Source organism: Mus caroli, chromosome 2 (assembly GCF_900094665.2).
Source record: "Mus caroli chromosome 2, CAROLI_EIJ_v1.1, whole genome shotgun sequence".
Lineage (NCBI taxonomy): Eukaryota > Metazoa > Chordata > Mammalia > Rodentia > Muridae > Mus > Mus caroli.
This window is the reverse complement of record NC_034571.1, coordinates 171,252,660-171,271,282: the sequence shown is the minus strand read 5'-3', so window position 1 is coordinate 171,271,282 and position 18,623 is coordinate 171,252,660. Positions and strand designations below refer to the sequence as shown.

At 46.2% G+C, this 18,623-nt stretch overlaps 2 protein-coding genes across 4 annotated transcripts; one reads left to right on the top strand and one right to left on the bottom strand.

The window, feature by feature from the left end:
- The first annotated feature begins 6,293 nt into the window (after positions 1-6,293).
- Npbwr2 (neuropeptides B and W receptor 2) lies at positions 6,294-9,563 on the top strand. The gene is given in 6 exon segments (XM_021180089.1): positions 6,294-6,433; positions 8,785-8,918; positions 8,921-8,956; positions 8,959-9,099; positions 9,102-9,340; positions 9,342-9,563. Coding segments are annotated over 6 exon segments (912 nt in total).
- Positions 9,564-12,602: 3,039 nt separating this feature from the next.
- Positions 12,603-18,567, bottom strand: Oprl1 (opioid related nociceptin receptor 1). 3 transcript variants are annotated; one of them, XM_021185027.1, is made up of 5 exons: positions 18,354-18,567; positions 17,639-17,895; positions 17,053-17,086; positions 14,860-15,215; positions 12,603-14,778 (listed from the first exon to the last, which is right to left on the bottom strand). In XM_021185027.1, the coding sequence occupies exons 2-5, from the start codon at positions 17,784-17,786 to the stop codon at positions 14,255-14,257; spliced, it is 1,062 nt and encodes a 353-aa protein (XP_021040686.1). In that variant the 5' UTR covers positions 17,787-17,895; positions 18,354-18,567; the 3' UTR covers positions 12,603-14,254. The 3 variants fall into 3 exon arrangements, with proteins under 3 accessions (XP_021040686.1, XP_021040710.1, XP_021040660.1); XM_021185051.1 differs by lacking the exon at positions 17,053-17,086 and adding an exon at positions 15,499-15,637; XM_021185001.1 differs by lacking the exon at positions 17,053-17,086 and having other exon boundaries at positions 12,612-14,778.
- Positions 18,568-18,623: the final 56 nt, after the last annotated feature.

The window sequence follows — 18,623 nt, the reverse complement described above, 5'->3', positions numbered from 1 at the left end:
TGCTAAATGCAGTGGGCCAGGTGGCAGCACTAAATTGCCAAAGGCAAGTTAATCATAGTTATCATAATGGGCACCATATACAAAGCCATGTTCATAATGGTCTGACCCATAATGATCAGCACAGGCAAAGTGAATGATATGGTGATCTGACTTGTATGGACCTTTGGTACTGGCTAATTCAATCATGGTGTTTCCAGGCATGAAACAGATAAGAAGCCTAAAGCATTTTTGTTTGATATGTATAAGCAGAAAAAAAAAATCTCAAACAAATAAAAAAAAGAGAGGCTCTATTGGATTGTGGCAGAACAGAATCTCAGTCCATGAACCAATTCCAGTCTTGAGCCAGTTTGCAGACCCAGAAACTTTTGAATGAAGGGCAGCCAGGTTCCCCTGCCACCAGAGGAAGGACCTTAATAAAATACCTAAAAGTTTTACTGTTAGCCTTTCTCCAGTCTTTCCCTAGAGGGACTTACAGCCTCTTACAAGATTAACTGTGTGCTGGAGAAAAAGAAACAATCAGGAGCCGGGCGGTGGTGACNCACGCCTTTAATCCCAGCACTTGGGAGACAGAGNCAGGTGGATTTCTGAGTTCGAGTCCAACCTGGTCTACAGAGTGAGTTCCAGGACAGCCAGGGTTGTCTCGAAAAACCAAAAAAAAAGAAACAATCAGACTTTCCAGGGTCTATTGGATACTGGTTCTGAATTGACACTGATTCCAGCAGATCCCAAGAAACATTGTGGACCTCCAGTTTAAGTAGGGGGTTATGTCAGGTGATTAATGGAGTTTTGGCTGAAGTCTGACTCATAGTAGATTTTGTGGGTCCCAAACTCATCCATTTCCTCAATCCCAGAATGTATAGTTGGGATAGTTATTCTTAGAAATTGGCAGAATTATTTTTTTCTTTTCTATTGTTTTGTTTTGTTGTTTTGTTTTGTTTTGAAACTCACTCTGTAGACCAGGCTGGCCTCAAACTCTTAGAGATCTATCTGTTTCAGCACTTAGGAGTGCTGGGATTAAAGGCATGCACCACCCTGGCCCAGCTGGCTGAATTCTGATATTGGTTCCCAGACCTATGGACTAAGAGCTATTGTGTTTGAAAACACTAAATGGATGCCTTTAAAGTTGTCTCTGCAAGAAAAACAGTGAATCAAAAACAGTATCACATCCCTGGAGGAATTGCAGAAATTAGTGCTACCATCAAGGNCTTAAAATATGGTCCCCTTTAACTCTCCTGTCTAGCCAGTGAGATGGCCCATGGAGAATAATGGTTGACTACCAAAAACTCAATCAGGTAGTGACTCTAATTGCAGCTATTCTATCAGATGTGGTGTTCTTACTCCAGCAGATTAACACATCTCCTGGTGCACGGCTTTCAGCTATTAATCTAGTAAATACCTTTATCTTAGTACCCGTCCATAAGGACCCCCAAAAGCAATTTGCTTTCAGTTGGCAAGCCCAGCAGTATACCTTTAAAGTTTTACCTCAAGAATATATTAACTCCTCAGCTCTGTGTCATAACTTAGAAGAGATCTTAATCATGTTTATTCCACAAAATATCACACTGGTGCACTATATTGATGACATTATACTGAATGGACCAAGTAAGCANGAGGTAGCAACCACTTTGGACTCTTTGATAACACACATGTGCATCAGAGGATAGGAAATAAATCCAATTCAAGGGCCTTCTACCTCAGTGAAATTCTTATGTATAAAGTAGGATGTGCACAGCAGCAATCTATTATCAAATGAAAATGGCATCTATGTGCTTGTGTCCATGCAGGTCTACAAGTACAAGTCAGTTGCATGAAGAAGTTGTGTAAATGTCTCTGCTGTGTCAACTGCCGCCAGGCACACACATGGGAGCGTTCCCTACNATGAGTTGACTCAAGAAGAGAAGATTAGGGCCTTGTTTACTGATGATTTTTTTTCTGCTTGTTTCCCTGGTTACCTCTTTGGGGAGACTGTTAAAGTAGCAATGAAGGCCTATTAAGAAAAAACTCTGGGGCTGAAGACGTAGTTCAGCAGTTTAGAGCACTGGCTGCTCTTCCAATTCCCCCAAACCACATGGTAGTTCACAACCATCTGTAATGGGGTCTGATGTCCTCTTCTGGCACACAGGTGTACGTGCAGATAGAGCACTCATGTGTAAGATAGATAGATAGATAGATCTTTATTAGAAAGAAAGAAAGAAAGAAAGAAAGAAAGAAAGAAAGAAAGAAAGAAAGAAAAGAGAAAAAAATTCTTGGTCAAGAGAATAGAATTTATGGCCTGAGTACAGACCTAACATTCCAGTGCAGCTAGGCCAATCTTTTGTCCAAGAGACTAGCACTAGAAAGGTGAGTTCACTTTAGACCATGCTAATGAATTAGATAGAATAATTAATTATTTGTACTTGGGCTTAACTCTGACTTACTGTATCAACTATTACTAAACAGATACTCCCTCACTACTGCAGCTTCTTATCACAGGATAGAACAAAAAAAGAGAGCCAACATCTTAATGATTTTGAAGGAAAAAAAAAGTTTAAAAATAAGAGGAGAGATTTGTAAGAAATATTAAGCATGAGTTTTTTTCTATCAAACACTATAAACTTGTGTTTAGGACAAATAATTCAAATTTTTTGTATTCTCCACCTTGTAAGACTATTTTTATGAAAATGTTTTAATACACCACCACCCCCCAGACACACACACAGAGTAAACCTTTGTTTACACAAAATCCCCTGTTGACTTAGATGGCCTGGAGCAATGAGTCCTCCACCCCTAGTGACCCCTTTTCTCTTCCTTAGCTTCCTATGTGCCAATTCTTGAAGACTAGCCAATCAATTAAGACTGTATGGTCAGACACCAGCCAATGGGGGAAAAACATAGTCACCACCTGAGTTAGAATGAAAACTGGGTACACTTCCTGTCTTGATGTGTTCAGTCTCCCAAGCACACCATTTTGATCAAGAATAAAGTGTTGCTTTGTCCAGATACTTTGAAGTAGTGGTCTTTCTTTGTGGCTCTGAACTTATTTCTAACAGTACTCACCTGCATGTCCACATGCACACTCTGAGCGAAGCCAGACCCTTGAAAATACCTAGCCAGTCCCTGACCACCTTGCCAGTACTGTCCACAGTAATGACCACAACTGCCCCTACCTGTATATAGAATACAATCCTCCAACTCGTCATCTGACTCTACACCAGCTACCCTGACTACCCTTTAGTGTGCATAAAGATCCCCAGGGACATTCCCTACAGCTGAGTGCAGTGGGCAGTCTTCGGTGAAACCCTCCACAGTAAAAAGGTAAAGCCCTGGGAAACAGGCATTAGGCAAAGGTGAGAGCAGCCACCTGCCACTAACCCAAGGTGGGGATCATTTCCTGGCATCTGCCTTGGCTCTGGGCCAGGGTGGGAGGAAATGCCACCGCTGGAAGATTGCGCTGAAAGATTGCCCCTGAGTTGCTGTGCTCATTTCCTCCCACCATTTCTCTCTGATTGGAGGTCTTCAGGCAGGGGAGGGAGGAAGACTGTAAGCACTTACCTTAATTGCATTAAACAATCCTAGCATTGAATATAAGTGCTGAGGCCTGGGGGAGTAATATGCTCCTTCCAGTTAGCACTAAGTCATCCTGGAAGCTTAACAGGCAGATTCCCAGAGCAGGGACTGGCCACCTATACAAGCACACATCAGGGTAGGAAGCAGACAACCACCAGCTTTAATCTCCAGCTTTGATAGAGGAGACCTGAAAACCAGAGAGAGGCCTCAAAGTCCACCAAACCAGGAGGTCTTGCCTCCTGCGTTTTGAACTTGAAGCTGTCCATAGCCTCATGACTCAGGACAAACATCACCCCACCCTCTGGTCTCCCTGTCCTCTTCAATCCCTAAGAAAGGATCCTGCAAAGACTCCTGTTCCTCACTCTTGCCCCATAGAACTTCTGGTCTGAAGCCCTGACAGGAAGCCCCGCCACCCACGGTTCTCCAAAAGCTCTTAATGTGTATATACATAGGAAACTTCTTCTCAACAGACAGTGCCACATAATTCTGTTCCTGTCTCCTACTCAGGGGCGTTCAGCTGCCAACTCTATTTACAGCTTTATTCCTAAGAATTGATGAACTGGTCATCACCCAAGGACCAGCAGAAATCCCTACCCAAATAGCCCATCCCCCCTAGCCCTGAGCTCACAAGACTTAGACCATTGGCACAAAGCATCAAACTACAAGGGGACCCAACCTCTTCCTGGGCAGCTGAGTTCTGGCAGAGTAGAGACTGTGTACATCCCAGAACCTATTCACAAGAAAGGGCTCCCCTGCTCCCCTGCTTTACAAATAGTTTTTCTCAGTTTCCTTAAGAAAATGGCAGCAGGTAGTGGTGGTGGCTCACACCTTTAATCCCAGCACTCGAGAGGCCTCTGCATTCCCACTCAGGTGGATCTCTGAGTTCCAAGCCAGCCTGGTCTACAGAGTGAATTCCAGTACAGCCAGGGCAATGCAGAGAAACCTTGTCTAGAAAAAAAAAAAAAAAATAACAAACAAAACAAAGAGAAAAAGAGACAGACATACAGACAGACACGGGGGCCACACATATGTACGTGATCAAGTATACCTGTACTTGTTAACTTTCAAACCTGANACAAACAGCTGAGGTGCCTGTTCAACATAGCAAAGCAGACCTGTCAGGTTCTCCTAGCATCCTTCAGTCCTTACTTGTTACAGGATATGGTTGGCATATGCTTCCCTCTACCCTGAACTTTCCAGCCCAGGCTGAGCTGCCTGTCCCCCAAGAGGTTCTTCTCTATATAATCAAGACATTTTGGTTATCCACCTCTTTTCTACCTTGCTCTCTTGGCTGTTGTTCCTGATTCCTCTCTCTCCTCCCCTTCCTCTTCTCCCTTTCCTCGGGGTCATGGGCATGACTTTAGGGTCATGACCACTCTGGACTCTCCCAAATGTGTCTGGGACACATGCCTCTGGCTCTGCTCTACTACTTACCTGTAATAAACTTTCTCCTCCACTATACCCCATAGCAGTCATATCCTTCCCTTTCCTTTTTAGTTTTTTATTTTTTAACTACTATAACAGAACAGATTAAAAACTATAGAGAAAAGAAAAATACATTTATAAAGGAAAGACACATTATCTCTACTCCATTTCCCCACGCTCAGAAAATAAAACATTCCTCTACCAACTTCTGCCTTGATTTGCTTCTGTAGAAGTAGTCAGACCTCCAGGGGTCTGGTCACAGTAGATGGAGGTTGACTGCCACATCTACATAAAATGACAATAAGGACAAAGCCCTACAATTGAGCTTTCCTGTTGCTGACTGCTATCTATGTTCCTAGCTTACACAAACAGCCAGGTTGCACACCCTCTTCTTCCTCTTATCCTGGGAAGACTTCTCCTGAGCCCAGAGACAAACATATACACGCATGAGACCCAGATGCAAGCCTACCGTATCCATACCCATAACCCACCATATACCCGACCACCCCATCCTCCCAACCCTGCCCCAGCACTTCCAGAAAGTCTGGTTGTCACTGAAAGGCATTTCCCCACCCCCACCCTGTACAGCTGACACCTGTCTCCCTCCGCGGCCTTTCCCCTCACACCCAACAGGCTGCAAAGACCAATTCATTTCTTAAAGTGAAAATCCTTTCATGAAGCAAAGCTTTCCTCTGGGACAATGCCCTGCCAAGCGGAACAAAGCAGCTCTCTTAGCCCAAGTGTAAAGGCTATACAGACAGCTGCCAAGCTGCAGAGGTCACAGGTGAGGTGTGACTAGAGAGGAAAGGGGCATCTGGGGTCTCCACACATGTGGACCCGTGCCAGGATGACTGGCACCCACAGCAGCCTCGGGCTGTGACAGCTTAGATCCTACATTTTATAACCCTCAATACCCAATCCACATCATTCCCAGCCCCAGCCCTTCTTCTCGTACCACAGGGCCCTCGTGACCATACTTGTTCCTCCTTTTATCCCCACTTCCAAGAGAACAGGCTTGGTGAGGAGCCAGGGCACTCCCTAAGCCAGGCTCAGGAAGAAAGAAGTCTGGGAGGGACTTTTATACTGGGCTGACTACTAGTGAGGTGAAAGAGTTGGCTAATGAGAGTTAGGAGTCTGGTGGAAGATGAGAGAGGGTTCTATACTCTCAAGAATGCATTCTAATACTAGTCCACTCCCCTCCTGGACTAGAGGGAAGATATCCTAGAATAACAAGCTCTGGAAAAGGGTGGGGAGTGAGGTATTTAGTGTGTGTAAAGTTGAGCAAGAAGAGATGTAAAGAACCTCTGCCTTTGCCAGTAATGATGACGACAGGGAGCACTGGCCAGTTCCTTGCTGACAAGATTCACAGGGAGGAAAACTCAGGACACAAACTAGATGANAGAAGATCTAACCACCCCCTTTTGCCAGGGGAAGAATCCAAAATCAGTCAAGCCCGACACAGGTCTGAAACTGTCACATCTCTGGTTTCCTAACTCTGAACAGACCCAATACCTCTGTTTTATCCCACAAGCACTCCCCAACTCATTAAATTCAACTTAATAAAGACTTTCCTCATAGTTGCTAACCATGTCTGTTGGTTGACCTCAGGGGCCTCAGTCTCTGTAAGTGAAATGCTCCTCCAGAAATACCTACTAACCAGTGCTGATCCACCTTTTAGTGCAGTATACACAAGGAAGAATCCATGACTGCTCCCACCTGGTATTCCTTAACATAGTCAGGCTCAGTAACCTCAAAGCACTCAGGGTCATGGTTCATACTCCTATCCTGACCCAGCCCAGAAAAAAACATGGAACAAAAAGACTTGGGAGAGAAACTCACAGAAGAAGCTGACCTGTGGATATGGAGTGATAGCTTTGTACCCCAGAAGGCACTGGGCATATCCTCAATGGACAGTCACATCCCCGGAGGCTNAAAACAAACTACCCCATCTTCCCCAACCAACCACCGTATGTATATGTACAAAGAAAAAAATATCCCAACTCAAACTGGAAGCTCATCTTCAACACAATAACTGCTATAAAAGCACAGCCAGAGAGACAGCCCTGCTGTTTGTGAGTAGGACTGAATGAGCAGTTCCCACTTAGAGAGAAAACAGTCAAGGAGTACAGCAGAGATCTTGGCTTCCAGTAGTTTTCCTGAGTACCACAGAGAAGGGGCCAGGAGCCAGTGTAGGAGCAAGTGCCTTTCTCCGTGGCCTCTCATGGCTGGTAAAAGACAAAAACAAAATAGGTTGTCTATGGTCAACATTTGGCTTCATATGAAGACCAGCAGTCCTCCAGTCCAATATTTATACAAGAATACACACAGACTCCTTTGGATATAGTACAGAGCTACCCTCAGAAACCCCACGCAAGCAGACACATGGGCCCACACATACATGCAATGTACATACCATGTGCATGCTTATAAGTAGGCAGTGGTAGCTTATGTCTTTAATCCCAGCACTAGGGAGGCAGAGGCAGGAATATCTCTCTATTTGAAGCCACCTGGTCTACAGAACAAGTTTTAGGACAGCCAAGGTTATACACAGAGAAACTCTGCCCATTCCCCCCACCCCCAGGGGAAAAAAAAAAGAAGGAGGAGAAGGAGGCATGAGATCCACCAAGATGCACATATAAAGACAAAGGTACACAGGTTCCTAGCGCCTGCAGACAAAATCACAAATACCCTATAGAGCCCAGAAGCCCCTGTGTGTGTCTTCTCAATAGATAGACACACACATGAACAAAAACACATCTCTCAGCTACCCATTTGTGACTTATCTGAGTGATTAATAACAAGCAAAATACTAACATAACACACACACACACACACACACACAGGGGATGGTGGAACAGGTACAAAGAGCATGGGAATGGAATCCCAGACCACCAACTGCAGGCACTGTAGTTCAGCACTGGATGGGGAAGGGGGGTGCTTGCTTCCAGGACCTTCAGTCAAGCAGTAGCACCCAGCTTTCTCCACTCCTCTCCCTGCTCATTTGTGTTATAACCAGGCCTACATGGGAAGCCAACAGACTGAGGTACCANGAATGCAAGTGGGTCTTGGAAACCACCCTCCCAGCTGACCAAGACTGGCTGAAACCTCTTCTGAAAGAAAGGAATCACACCCTTCATCTCACAGCTGCCTATACACTGAGAGCCCACCAAGGCCATCATCTTCCAGCTACAAGGCACTGGACAGAGGACAGGCCAGTGGAATACCTAGGAAAGCAGATTTTTACACAGCACGATGGAGAATGAGAACTTGACTCCTGAAGGGAAGAACGTTTAGATCCAAAGTATCCAGTAAAGCATCTAAAAGGTACATCTACAAATAGGCAACAGCACTGCTTCCTTCCGCTTATTGTACATTGGGGGTGGTAGGTGGGGTTGCTCTGGGTCACTTAGTATCCTAGGGGTGCATCTGCTCTCATATGAGCAGAACCTGGAAATGGGGCTACATCCAGGAAGCTGAAGGAGAACTCTGCCCCACCAGGCTCTCTCCGACCCAAGGGCTAGGGTAGTAGGAATGGCCCCAGAGAACTTGAGGTGGCCACTGTTGTAGCATTTCTGACTGTTTCTTTCCCAGAAACCAACCCAGATATCAGTCTCTAAGCCCTACCATGATGCAGGTTGCTGAGTACCCAGAGTCCTCCAACAGCTAAAGTTACTAACAACTTCCTCACTACCACGAGCACATACTTGTCCAAGGATAATAATACAGCCCAATGCCACCTACTCTGAGCCACTATGTGGAGCCACTGTGCTCCACATGCTCCCGCCAGCTCCTGCCAACATAACCTGCCAATAGATACTCTGTGATCTGTGCTATGGGCCTAATTGTTAAATTGGCTATCATTTATGTGATCCTGAAGTCACCAAAGGTGAAAAGAGTAACTAATGTGTTTGTCCTGAGCCTAACTATTGCCGATGGGCTCTTTGTGCTGACGTTCCCACTAGTATCACTGAGTACCTGCTACAGCACTTTTTGGAGAGCCATTCTGCAAACTGGTGCTGACCACTGACTACTACATCTTCTCCAGCATCTACTTTCTTGTTGGGATGCGTATGGACTGCCACTTAGCGGTACTGGCCACTGTGCAATCTTGCCAATTGCCTAGGCACACCTAGAGGGAGCAAAAGTTGTGACACCCAGTTGTGGGCTAAGTTTCCTGAGACCAGAGTGGGCCTGGTTTCAGGCCAGNCACTCATATACACTGGTTCTTGGCTTTGCAATGCCATTGTGCATCATCTGCATGTCATATGTAGACCTGCCGTGCAGACTTTATACCATGAAACTCCACTCTAGCATGAAAGTTCTAGGCAAAGCCAAGAGGAAGATAACTGTCCTGGTTTCCACTGTTTCCAACTGTGTTGGCCATGTGCTCTCTTTGCTGGATGCCCTTTCACCTGGCCTCTGTGGTAGCCCTGACTACAGGCATGCCCTACATATCCCTGGTTATTGGTATCTCCTATGCTGTCACCAGCCTCAGCTATGTCAACTCATGCTTCGATCCTTTTATGAACTCATTCCTGAATGACAACTTCCACAAGAATTTCTGTACCATAATCCTGCTTCAGGAGGCCTGAGCATTCTTGCCATTTACCACCTCCAAGAGCAGTGGTTGACCAAGCCAGGGAACATTCTGTCTCTTCACACTTATCCCTGTGTTCTCCATACAGATACATATAAACCACCATGGCATTCCCTTTCTGTTCCTCTGCTTCCTACACATCCCTAAGGAAACAATAGCNGGCAATCTGATCCTGGTAGCAAGCACCCTAAGTCTGACCACCCACAGAGGATGGACACAAAGATAGCCCCCCCCCAGGGCTAATACTTTATGTGTCCTGGCACAGGAACCTTTGTAGAACTGACAGGTTATAAAAGGACAGGCACTTCAGCAGTAAAACCAAATATTGTCATGACCCAGAACTCTGACACTTTCATGGCATATGCCATCCTTCTGTCCACCAAGTACTTGAGCTTGACAGAGCACTCGGACCTTCATCTAAGCCAGACGATAATGGCTGTNCATAACTCTAGTCAGCCCTTATGTCATTCTCCCAGTATCTCCCTCAACCTATTGCCTATTGTTGTGCAACAAAAACATAGAAGCTAAGAGATAAGAAGTGTTTAGCTTCTGAGGATCCAAAACTGGGTGGCTTATTCAAGTGCTCCGGCTCAACTTCCCAGGAGACTTCAGGCAGAACACTGGTAAGGTCTAGGTCCTTTGGAAACTAGACAATGGCTGGGGTCTCTTTCGAGAAATCCTGCTCCCACGGCTGCTGGCAAGACACGGATGCTCTCTACAAGCTTCTAGAGTACTCTCACAGGAACCAAAGGATCTGAAAGTCAAGAGGAAAACTTGGCAAAGAGCTGTGTGATCTAGTCTCCAAATCCACTCCCAACCCTGACACAGGCTGAATATTAGAGAGGAATGGTTGAGGACAGCCTAGAATGGGCACTTTCTAAACCACAACCCACACCCACAGCTCTGCTGAGATCAAGCTGTGCCTGCTTCACTGTATAGTCATACTTCAGCAAGGCCTAATTAGTACACACTGCTCCTGAGTAAGAGAACCCCTTCAGGACAAGAGCCCCTTATAAATGGATGCAACAAAACACCTCGCTTTCCAGAACCGTGTTCAGGCCNCAGAGAGTGGCAAAAGCAGGTGTGCTTGGCAAAAAATGTGTGAAGGAGGAACACAGTGAGTGGAAGATGAGTGGGTGTGAAGATCATGAGGGCAACACATTGGTGAGTGAACCAGGCTGTGAAAGAGATAGGCACCCTTGGGATAGCCTATCAGCTATTGTTTGCTAGAGCTGACCACAACAGAGGAGGTACCAGCCAAATTTTCTCTGAAGATTCCAAACTCTTGTCCCCTTCGATGCTCTAGTGGCAAAATCATTTAGTAAGTAGTACTTATACAGACCTTTATTCCCACCCACAGCCCAGCAAAGGGAATGGCCTCCCTCTCCTGTCATTCCTCAAGGCTAGCCAACTAGACCAAGGGTGTTTCTCACCAGGATCCTGTTGGAACTAGCTCTGGTTTTCTCCATGAACTCAGGAGTCTGACTTACTCCACAAAGACCCCACACTCTGTCTCCTGCTGCCAAGGAGATCCTAACCTACCTTAGTATCCAAATCTTCCTGCTGTTTCTCACAGCTGGTCAGGGATCTTGACTGGGCCTACATTAGGGCCACAGTGCCCTCTGGTGGGAAGTGCCTAAAGCAGCTGATGAAGCCTGCCTTTTCTGAGGTAAAAAGACCCTTGGGACCTATCTGATCCTATACATCCTGCCCTTCAAATAACCCCAGGAGGAAGGCTGCACGGTTCCCTTTGCACAGAGAAGGAAAATCAGATTCAGAGAAANGAGACTTGATCAAGCCTGGTAGCAAACAGAAATAGTTAGGGGTGAGGCTGTATTACACAGAATGGGGAGAGAATGGAGAAGGTACATAGTCCTGGAGAGCCAGGGAGGTATATTCATCTCTAAGGCTCCCCTAATGGCCAGCCTCCTTAAAGACAATGGCCAGGGTCAGCAGCCCAGAATCCCACTACCTATCAGAAACATACAATCTCCTAAGGACTATAATTTCATCAAGGAGGGAAATTTTTCCTTGATGCTGAATTTTGTTTGTTTGTTTTTGTTTTTCAAGACAGTGTTTCTCTGTATAGCCCTGGCTGGCCTGGAACTCACTTTGTAGACCAGGCTAGCCTCAAACTCTGATGCTGAATTTCTGTTTGAAACTAATGTGTTTGCTAAGAACTACTGGTGTGCTTGTATAAACACACACACATTCACACTCACATTTTGAAATCCTATCCCCCAATGTGATGGTGTTATGAGGTGACTTTGCTATGGGAATAGGTTGTGAGGTTGAAACCCTACAACCTCATTATTACTATTAATATGACATATGCAGCTCTGAAGTCATCTTTCTATAAAGTAAGGATGCAACAAAAACACAATCTCATAGAATCCAATCCATCACACCTGCATGAACTGTATCTTTTAAGCCTGTGAGAAATTCATATCTATTTCTTATAAACTGAGAGACTAAAACAAAACAAAAAAACAAATGGACANTGTCATTAAAACGTGTATAAAACCAAGCATTGGCTCACTAACCCAGTACTGGAAGCAAGGTTTGGCACATAAGACCCTCTTCAAAGCCCCCCTGACAAGGGCCATCTGCCTGAGAGTCAACTTGAGCCAGATTGGGCCTACACAGACAAGAGCCAGGAGGTAGATCTCTATATTATAGGGTCACTCTGCCACCAGAGAAGGGTTCTCTGCTCTGTTATCACCATCCTTTTATCCTTTTAGATTTGCTCAAATGGCGAGAGTCTGCAAAGAAAAGCTGTGGAAAAAAAAGGCATTTACCCACTGTCCCCGAGGGTAGGAAGAAAAGATGGTCATTGTCTTGGGAGAAGGAAAGGCAGCAGCCTCTGCAACCTAGGAAATAATTTCCCTCCCATAAACTAAGAGGCACCTTAAAGTCCCTCTGCCAAGGGCAGAACAGATTTCAAAACCCATTAGCCTAGTCCTATGCCTCATCCCAGTGCATATCAATACCCAGGAAGTTACTCTTATGTAGCTGGAGTCAGAAAGACTTATTCTACGGGCAGTACTGGTCACTGGTAAGTGTTTATTATGAGCACTCCTTCATTACCCGAGAGGCAGGTTCAGGGCTAGCTACATGCATGGAAATGACATTTGTTGCATNCTTAAATACATAAAGATATACAAATTCACAAAGTTTCTAGCATTAGCAAGAAAACACTAGAGCTAATGGCTCCTGCACAAGTGTCATTGAAAGAACCCTGGTCTCCCCAGAAAGATTGTTAAGGCCAGGTCTCTCTGAGACAGGAACCAGCCTGGGTTCTGCATGGCATGAAACCACCTAACCAAGGTCTCTGTGTAAGATCAGATTCTATCCAAGGTTGCTGGTATTTTTATATCTGACCCATAGAAAGGGCATTTACAAAGCCTCTTCTTCTGTGAACCAACAAATATATCTCCAAGGTATTGACTCTTCTTCCAATGTCCCCAAAACCATAATAGTCCTTGCAGATTGGCTCAAATGAGCCATTTTAGGCTCCAGCTCTCATACCAGCTCTTCATTTGATGCCAAGCCCAGGCCTTGCTCGGATATTTCCTAACCCTATAAATGAAGCAGGTGGTCATTGTGGGTATAGAATAGAATACATCCTGACTCCAGTCTTCCCAGGCTACAAGTGTGCTTCTAGCAGTACAACTGCTGACCTCTACTGTCAAATAAAAGCGCGACTGCTGGAGAGCTGAGGGAGGCTGTGGAGAATAAGGGGAGAGCATAGTCTCGTGCTCTGCCCTGCCCATACTGAGCAGCCAAGACACATACCCAAGACCAGCATGTGGTGCCTCCATGCTGTGAGCAGNCTACAGAGGCCACAGAATTTTCTCCTGATTACTTCCCACAAAGTTAGAAGCAGGGCTTGCCAAGCAGTCTGTAGAATAAGAGTTCACAGTGGTTTTGGAGGGAAAGAGCCTTAGGGAAGCTCTGTGTCTTGACCCCCTGCTAGCCTCTTGCTGAGAAGATGGTCCAGGTTGGTAGAGTAGGCAGTGGCAGTACCAGATGAAGTGTGAAGTCCCCTTCATATACTCCATAGTACAGCATGAAAAGAATTGTCAGGNAACAGTCATCCAAGAACCCACTGATGCTCACCCACCTCAGGTAATCTGAATGCATCAGTGGAGTCAGAACTAGATGCTCCAAGGCAACTCCAAGCTTAAGGGCCAGGCAACANTGGGTATGATCACCAGTTCTGTGAATACACTGATAGGCTGAGGGCAATAGCACACAACAGGTAGTCATAATACTGACTACGTGACAACTACAATACCTCAGGCTGAGCCCACCTAGAGCCAAGGGCAGCAGGGAGAAGCCAGAGAAGAGTCAAGTGAACCATGAATACCTACATGGGTTCACCAGGCATGTCCACTGTGTTGTAGATGTTTCCATGCAGTTCCTTTGGTTCTCTCTGGTCCTATACCAGGGAGGAAACTTAATCTGACAGAGGCCATGGAGGCCACCTTGATGCTTTGACCTGTCCCATGGTGCTAAAAGGTCTTCCTCTAGGACTGAGCATCCTGAACCAAAAGAAAAGCCATTCAAGGCCCCAGACGCTCAAGGTTCAGGGTCAACCTAGAGAGCAGTGACCTGTGTGAGCTCCGTGTTGGGTGTAGATGGGCTCTGTGGGCTGACAGGCACCATGGGCAGGTCCACGCCTAGTCATGCCGGCCGTGGTACTGTCTCAGAGGTCTTGCAACCAAGGCCTACATCCTTAGCAATGCTGCGCACACGATCAGAAACCTGCATCTCCCGGTGCAGGGCAGAAGCACAGCAGAACTTTCTAAAGCAGGCCTTGAAGTTCTCATCCAAGAAAGCATAGAGAATGGGATTGAGACAACTGTTGACATAGCCCAGGGCTGTGCAGAAGCGCAGAATGGCTACTGCAGTCTCACTACCTGGCTGAACACCCAGTCCTTGAACCAGGACAAAGACCTGCACAGGTGTCCAGCAGCCCACAAACACAGCCACAACTACCAGTACCAGTCGTGTGATACGCCGCAGGTTCCGGTCCTTCTCTCGGGAGCCTGAAAGCAGCCGGACACCACGAAGTCGTCGAATCATGAGGCTGTAGCAGACAGAGATGATCAGAACCGGGATGATGAAGGAAAAAAGGAAGATGCAGATGGCAAATACAGGGCCCCAATAGTCCTGAGGGGCAGGGATCTCCACCAGGCACTCGATCTCTGCAGAAGAGAAATGAGGTCAGAGNGGCCGGCAAGAACCACGGGGAACTGATTGGTCAGGGAGGAGGACTGCCCACTGACCTTCATCCTCCACTTGTGCTGAGCCCATGATGGCAACAGGAACACCAACCACCGAAGCCAGGGCCCATATGGCCACATTAACGGCCTGGGCTTTACTGGATGTCCGAACATCAAGGGCACGGATAGGGTGGCAGATAGCTACATATCGGTCTACACTCATGGCAGTCAAAGTGAAAGTGCTGGTAAACATGTTGTAGTAGTCGATAGCAATAACCGTCTTGCACAGTGCATTCCCAAATGGCCAGAAGCCCAGAAGGATGTCTGTGCCCTGGAAGGGCAGTGTCAGCAAGACCAGAGTATCAGCCAGTGCCAGATTAAATATGTAAATGTTGGTAGCAGTCTTCATCTTGGTGTGCCTGTAGAGGACAAGGAGAAGAAACGCTCCATTTGGCCATTTTGTCTAGACTTGGCTGCAAAAGGACCACCAAGAGGGTCATCATCTTTGAATCTCTCAACCCCAGAATCTCCAAAGAAGCTTATTAAATGGCAGATCCTGCACTACACCCAAGGTCCACTGAGCCTAGGACTTTAACAAGCTCCTCCATGTGATTATGACATCTACANGAAGGTTCCAAGTATATGACAGGACTATCCTGGAAAAGTTGGGGGCATGGAAGAGTACCTGAGTACATATCTAACCTGAATGTGAATTTGTGGAAGGAATCAAGAGAGAGAGATGCTGTCTTCTTTCCTTAGTCTCTCTTAAGACTCCTCTCAGAGGTTTTTCAGGGCACTGCCTGTAAAGTTCATCAAAGATCTTCCAAGTGCACAATGTTGTCTAGCAATGAAAACAAAAAAATGATGGGCCAGCCAAATAGCTCAGCTGGTAAGGGCACTTATTACCAATTCTGATGACCTGAGTTCCATTTCCAGGACACATGTGGTAGAAGGAGAAACTTACATAGTAAAAAGAGAAAACCAACTTTCTCATCTGACCTACACATCCAGCAGAAACACTCATACCCATAAATAAACACAATATTTTNTATGCTAATAAAGAAAAAAGGAGATGTGCTAGTTAGGTTTGATTGTATCCAAGCACTGGGAACCATACTAGGAACATTATAAGTAATAAATATTAGTGGAATGAAATAATGTTTATGACAGTGGTAGGGAAGGGTGACTATAGTGATGATGATGAAAGTGATGGTGGTAATGGTGGTGGTTATAGTGGTTAGGGTGGTTATGGCGGTATGGTGGTGGTAGCACTAGAGATAACAGTAGTCCATGATGTTTAGTTGCTATCAGGGAATCTGGGATTAAGTTCTGTTTCTTAGACATTAATCCCAGAGACCTTAATTACAATAAATAACAATGTTAATGATAATGGTAGATATCTGAGCCAAGCTCTTCACATAGATTTTATCTCATTTGAGGTTTACCCAAAAGCAAAAATGCCATTTAATCTCTACGTGTGGAGAAGGAAGCCTAGACTCAGAGGAGCTAAGTAGCTTTCATAAGGCTTAGAACTGCTAAGGTGCAAAATGGGGCTCAGAGCATATTTTTCTGACTCCTGGCACACACCCAACTCAAACATGCCGTGTGTTGTCTCCTGAGCCAGTACAGCCACAGCAGTTCCTGAGACTAGTTCTCTGGGGGTGCTGGTGGAAAAGATGGCGTTCCTTCTCTACTCTACTGCAGTAAATGGCTCAAGAATTTTAATATCCCAAATGCAGAGGACAATATAGGAGAGAAATGCTGATGACAAGGAAAGGCAAGGCTCACAAACTGTCCCTGGTTGCTGCACATCTTGCCAAAGACATATCCTTTTAACCATGAGGCACATGGGTCATAGAATAGTTTCCCACAAGGGTCCTCTGCCAAAAGTCAATACTTGAAATGCTTTTCCAATCACATATCATATATATACACACGTCTGTGCACATGCACCTATATATGACTATATAATCCACATTTCCCATCTAACAAACAGAGAAAACAATTGTTCAGAAATACTAAGAGGACCATAATGAGGCAGGGAATGGACACTGTACTGCCCCTTCCTCCTCCACCAACACCACACCTACCATGATACCATCAAGGGACCCATGACTGCTCTCTTCAGAGTCATCTTTTTGAAAGAGGAAATATCAGTGAAGAACCTTGCTCTAGTTATCCACCACTCAAGGACCTCCCATGTCTTCCCAATGTCCAAAGAATTTGGCATCCCCATTCTGGCATTCAAGTCCTCACCTGCTGTCTCCAGTTCCCCTCAATGCCCTCCCAGCTGGAAAAAAACAGAGACCATCATTGCCACCACACATTTACCAATTGCATACTCCTTGCCCAGCTTTCTTGTCCATAGAACTGTACCTCACACTGCCCTCTTCCCTTCACCGTCGACGCTACCTCAGTCATCCAGTACTGCTGTCTTTGTAGTCCTCCAAATTTTCCCATTTCTGAGCACCAATAGAACATGGGCTCAGCTAAAGACATCCACCATGAGCAGGGATCCTAAAGGCCAATGAACAAGGGCTTCAGGCCCAGCACCAGCCCCTCTTCCTCTCTCTGAGAAATCTTAGGATCCTTTGTANCCATGGTTATTCACATAGACATCATGGCATGGATTTATCTGCAGTACCAAGCCTCCAGGTGGTAACACCTAGTCTGAGACAGATGGGGGCAGAACAGAAGTTGAACTTCAAGGGTGATCATGTCCCTTGAACAGAGAGGGAAGAAATTTGATGGAGCAAGCAGAAAATCCATGCTTGTTCGAATTCATCCAGAACAGCCTCCTGCCTCAGGTTCCCCCTTCACAGATTGATGGGGCCCAGCCTACCTGAGGATGACATACATGACGAGGCAGTTCCCCAGGAGCCCCCCGATGCACACAGCCAAGTAGAGCCCCACGATGGTGACCTTGAGTCCAAGGGGCAGGAAGGCACTGTGGCTAGCATTGAGGAGCAGGTGATGGGGTACGGTCTCATTTAGGAGAGACAGGTTCCCTTGAAAGTGGCTGCCATACAAGACCTCCCAGAATGGGGCAGGAAAGAGAGACTCCATGCTGTCACCCTGCAAAGCCACTCAGTACAGTTCCTGGAACAGGACACAGAAAGAAGTGACCACAGTGCTGGACACAGTCCACAGGCCTTAGAACAGCACAACTACACTAACAGGCACATGAGCACCTTGATGGGCATCCACACACAGACACATGNACACAGACAAAGGCATACACATGGGCACACGATGACACACACAGAGGCATGGGGGCACATTTACTCACAATGTTACCTCATATTAGGGTGATAGACTCCCACAGAAGCAACATGGAGGTAGCTACACAAGCATACATGTCCACCCACCAAGACTCAGGGGCTCAAGCCAGCCGAATACAAAAAAAATGCCCAAACCATCCTAAGGCACACTGGAGCACAAAAGACATGGAATTTACCCAGAAATGCCTAGGGCTCAGGCACTTCCCTACCTCCCAGTGCTCCCCCACCCCCAGCTCTGTCAGCAGCAGCAGGAGCCCTCACTAGAGCCCCTCTTACCTCCAACAGCACACACAACCTCTTCAGAAGCTGGGCCAAAATAGACCCTAATGCTTAGCAGAAAGGCAGGCAGGAGCACAATGAACTGAGTAATGCTTCTCACTCTAGCTTGGGGTCTGCTCCGGCTGGGAATNGCTCCTAGCTCCTGCTCGGAAGATAAGATATTGACTAGACGCAGCAGCCAGTGCGGCAGCCAGAAGGGGGAGGGGCAGAAGGCTGCGGCTGAGAGAAGGAGGGGCTGCGCAGGTTGGAGAAGGAAGCCAAAAAAAA